Consider the following 4,641-nt stretch of genomic DNA (forward strand, 5'->3'; position numbering starts at 1 on the left):
CAATCATTGTAACGTTGAGGAGCGCGGTAAGATGCTGATCGAGTCAGACCACACAGAAATGTACACGTATAGGGAGTAAATTTGGCAATATCTGATAGTTGGGGAAATCCTTGTTCTCCTCAAAGTATAATAAATGCAAGCTAGTTCGTATTATTTCTTCTCCAGCAACAACAACAACAACAAAAAAGTTCCAGAAGAAATAGAATGCTCTGAAGCTTCGCTTGTAACCTGGCAACGCAAAGACTAAAATATGAATAAGCGTAAACACAGAGCTCAAAGCGTTCTGTAGTCACTAAACTCAAACTCCAGTCCGGGTTTTCCTTTTGCTTCCCGCACACTAGTTCAAGAAACCCAAACTGCCAAATCTACATTTTATTTAAAGATGAACACATTCTACATGGTCATTTTAAAAGAATTAATAAATAATAAATAAATAAAATAAATAAATATGTTTTCACAACTACTCTACATCTTTCATATAAATCTTGGATTACTACTGTGCATGTTTCATCTGTTGCTTGTCTGAAGAGGAGAGGAACTCCATTTACATAAATAATGAAATCAAACGCATCCTTGCAGAGCAGAAGAAAAGACAACGGAGAGAAATCAAGGTGCTTCTATTAGGTGAGATGATTCTGTCAGACTTTTATCAGAACTGTATTAAAATTGGAAACATGCTGCTGATATATTTCAACTTATACTTTTTTCTCTAAAAGTAAAAGTACACTTAATCAGAGCATTAAATGTTGTGTCAGTAAGGGGTGTGTTACCTACATCATCTCTTGAGGGTAATTTCCTGTCAGGTGTTCCTATAAGAGCTGATTAGGCTTGTAGTTATAAAAACTAACTTCCCTGTTTTGGCCCTGAGGTAATTTTAGTCAATGTGTGACTTCAGTTCCTCTTCCCTCACTAAAGCAGGAGCAACATTTTTGTAATACAGTAAAAAAAGACAATTAATACACTAAAAAAAATAAAAATAAACATTCAAACAAAAGAAATCATTACACTTCTGAAGAGACAATAAAATACACAATTAAAACTTGAGATTGTTCTTATACAGGACAGAACACATTCCACCGAGTACAATGGCAAATTACTATTTTAGAGCAGTGTAAAATATAGTAAAGCACTATTAGTATGCTTTTATTTTATTTTATTTTTTTTTTATGTTTGCTGGTCTCTAATTTTGAAGCATGATCATTTTGCTTTAATTTAGGCACAGGAGAAAGCGGGAAGACAACGTTTATGAAGCAGATGAAAATCATTCATGGAAGCGGATACTCAGAAGACGAGAGACGTGGCTACACTAAACTGGTTTTTCAGAATATCTTCCAATCTATGTGTGCAATGACAGATGCCATGAAAGTGCTTAGGATTCCCTACTCCAACCCACAGAACGAGGTGATCAAGAAGCCAAGTGTGTTTTTAATGTTGATAATTTTATATCAACAATCATATAATCATAGATTTATTATGGATTAGAATCAAGTATGTCAAAAATTATGAATTGTAAAAAAAAAAAAAAAATTGCATACATAATAAAAAATCGACATCATTTTTATCTCTGTGTTTGCACCAATTCAGGATAGACTAGATCCCATACTGTTATGTATTGTCAGTCTCATTAAGTCTGTAATATCCATAGCTTTATGCCCAGTGGTTCCAGGATCTGGATATACATCAAATAACGCAGCTGCAGAGAAGTTATGTAGAGGCTATTCATCATCTATGGACAGACAGAGGCTTAAAGATTTGTTACAGTCGGCGCAGAGAGTATCAACTGCTAGACTCAACTAAATAGTAAGTGTATTTCATAGTTGTTGTTGTTTTTACTTCTTTGCTTTTCCTGATGGCACTGACAAATAATTATGCAAATAAGGCTTCACAAGGAATTCTATGGCACATGGATTTTACTGTTGTTGTTGTTTTTTTTTTTAAAGCTTTATTGATAACTTGGACCGCATCGCAGCTCAAGGCTACATCCCAACACCTCAAGATGTTCTTCAAGTCCGGTTCCCCACCACCGGCATCACAGACCACTGCTTTACTTTGGAGAAGATGACTCTCAGGTACAGCAATGAACAACCAAGCCCCTTAAAGTGAAAATGAAAATTCTGTCATTAATTACTCACCCTTATGTCGTTCCAAAACCCATTTTTTTGATGAAATCCGTGAGCTTTCTGACTCTGCATAGACAGCAACTGACACATTCAAGGCCCAGAAAGGTAGTAAGGACATCGATATAAAAGTCCATGTGACATCAGTGGATCAACCGTAATTTACAAGAAAACAAAAATAACTTTATCCAACAATTTCTTCTCTTCCATGTCAGAGTTTGGCGCGTTCATGACAGTACCACGATTCACTTTTCCAGCTGTTTAATTTACCATATTTACAATTTCAATAAATTTAATGCCCAAAGTATGCTTTAGTATAGATGTGAAAAATCTCTATTTATAGACACTGTGGCCGCCTATCCTATCTTGATAAATGTTCTTACCACATAACATGGTGTTTTGGACCCCACTGACTTTTATTTTAAATGGAAATTATTGACATTCGTCAGAATATCTTTTCTTCTTTCTCAGAAAGTAATAGGGTTAGTTAATTCATTTTTTGGTGAATTATCCCTTTAACTAATGACAGCATCATATCCTGAAATACAAACAAAGTCTTACCTCTATTGATATGCTGTACATTGCATGTGGTTTGTTGTTTACAAAACTTTCAAGGAACCTCTGGCAAATGAGTTAATTATGCAGACAAGACCAAATGTTCAAGGAAATCAAGGTGAGCCACTATCTGATTTAGAAGAAATGTGACAAAAAGGAAGAAGAACATTTTTTTAGGGACATATATGGGATGCAAATCAACCACAACAGATCAAACAGAAAAGTGGATGAGATGACTGAACTTGATTTCTGGTCTGTCTTTTCAGGATTGTAGATGTCGGAGGTCAGCGAGGACAAAGAAGGAAGTGGATTCATTGCTTTGAAAATGTGATGTCACTCATATTTCTAGCATCCCTCAGCGAGTACGACCAACTTCTGGAGGAGAATAACAAGGATGTACGTTTCTACCTCTCTCCTCACATGTCTACAGTCCTTCCTGTGTAATAATGATAAACATCATCATCCTTAAAAAAATGCACAACCTGGCTTCAGAACCGTATGGAAGAGAGTTTGTCGCTGTTCTATACAACCATCCACTCAACATGGTTTGCTAATTCCTCCATCATTCTCTTCCTGAACAAAAAGGACATCCTGGCCGAGAAGATTCAGTTCTCTGACCTAAAAACATACTTTCCTGAATTTAACGGTAGATTGGTGCACAGTAAATTAAGTGTAAGGCAAAATTATATGTGTGATCTCTTGCTTGGCATATCTGATTCGTTCTTCTTTTCCTTTCCTCTGTGGTTTGGCGCCACCTTCAGGAAAACGTCGGGACATTCAAGATGCCATGATGTTCATCAAAAATTTATATAGACAAAAAGCAGTCTCCTATGAGACAAAAAACGCCAAAAAAATCTACTGTCACTTCACCTGCGCCACAGACACCAAAAACATCCAGACAGTCTTCACTGATGTGAAAGACACCGTCCTCGTCCAGGCCTTAGAAGACTTTGGAATGTTCTAATGAGCCCCAGACGCACATTCAAGGCACTCGGCATCAGACTATATTGATCCCAATGCCAATCAACGTACATTCAGAAACACTAATATTTTATAGAGACATGTTTGCATACTCTTCAGCCAAACTAAATTAATTTTTTTTAATCATTATTTATAACTGACCATCCAAAATGTAATTATGGGTTAGTTTTCATGTTCATAATAACTAACCTATATTTACATGTGAAAAATTGACATTTTAAATTTACACCCATTAAAAATCACTGTGACATCAGTTTTTATAATTAAAAGAATGGCTCAGAAAGGTGTTTTGGACTGAGAAAAGCTCTCGCATCAATTTGTTATTTAAAGGGATACTGCACCCCAAAATGAAAATTTTGTCATTAATCACTTACCCCCATGTTGTTCCAAACCCGTAAAAGCTCAGTTCGTCTTCGGAACACAATTTAAAATATTTTGGATGAAAACCTGGAGGCTTGAGACTGTCCCATAGACTGCCAAATAAATAACAGTGTCAAGGTCCAGAAAAGTTATGAAGTCGTCGTCAGAATACTCCATCTGTCATCAGATGTTCAATCTGGGTTATATGAAGTGACGGGAACACTTTTTGTAAGCAAAGAATACAAAAGTAATTCCTTTGTCAACGGTCTCCTCTGTGCCTCTCCATATCACCGTTTGCTGTGTATGCATCCTTGTGGTGTGGATGATACAGAAGAGCATACACAGCATACGGTGATATGGAGAGACACAGAGGAGACCGTTGACAAAGGAATTATTGAATAAAGTCTTATTTTAGTTTTTTTTCTTCGCTTACAAAAGTTTCACCCAAACTTCATATAACCCAGATTGCACGTCTGATGGCAGATGGAGTATTCTGACGACGACTTTCATACCTTTTCTGGACCTTGACACTGTTATTTACTTGGCAGTCTATGGGACAGTTACAGGCCTCCAGGTTTTCATCCAAAATATCTTAAATTGTGTTCCGAAGATGAACTGAGCTTTTACG

At 36.4% G+C, this 4,641-nt stretch overlaps 1 protein-coding gene across 1 annotated transcript; it reads left to right on the top strand.

The window, feature by feature from the left end:
• The first annotated feature begins 486 nt into the window (after positions 1 to 486).
• Positions 487 to 4,040, top strand: LOC109110250 (guanine nucleotide-binding protein G(q) subunit alpha-like). The gene is made up of 7 exons (XM_019123299.2): positions 487 to 624; positions 1,217 to 1,401; positions 1,646 to 1,800; positions 1,941 to 2,069; positions 2,939 to 3,068; positions 3,165 to 3,318; positions 3,434 to 4,040. Exons 2-7 carry the CDS (start codon positions 1,246 to 1,248, stop codon positions 3,634 to 3,636), a joined length of 927 nt encoding a protein of 308 aa, XP_018978844.2. The 5' UTR covers positions 487 to 624; positions 1,217 to 1,245; the 3' UTR covers positions 3,637 to 4,040.
• The last annotated feature ends 601 nt before the right edge of the window (positions 4,041 to 4,641 follow it).

This window comes from Cyprinus carpio, chromosome B22 (genome assembly GCF_018340385.1).
Source record: "Cyprinus carpio isolate SPL01 chromosome B22, ASM1834038v1, whole genome shotgun sequence".
In the NCBI taxonomy this organism is placed as follows: domain Eukaryota; kingdom Metazoa; phylum Chordata; class Actinopteri; order Cypriniformes; family Cyprinidae; genus Cyprinus; species Cyprinus carpio.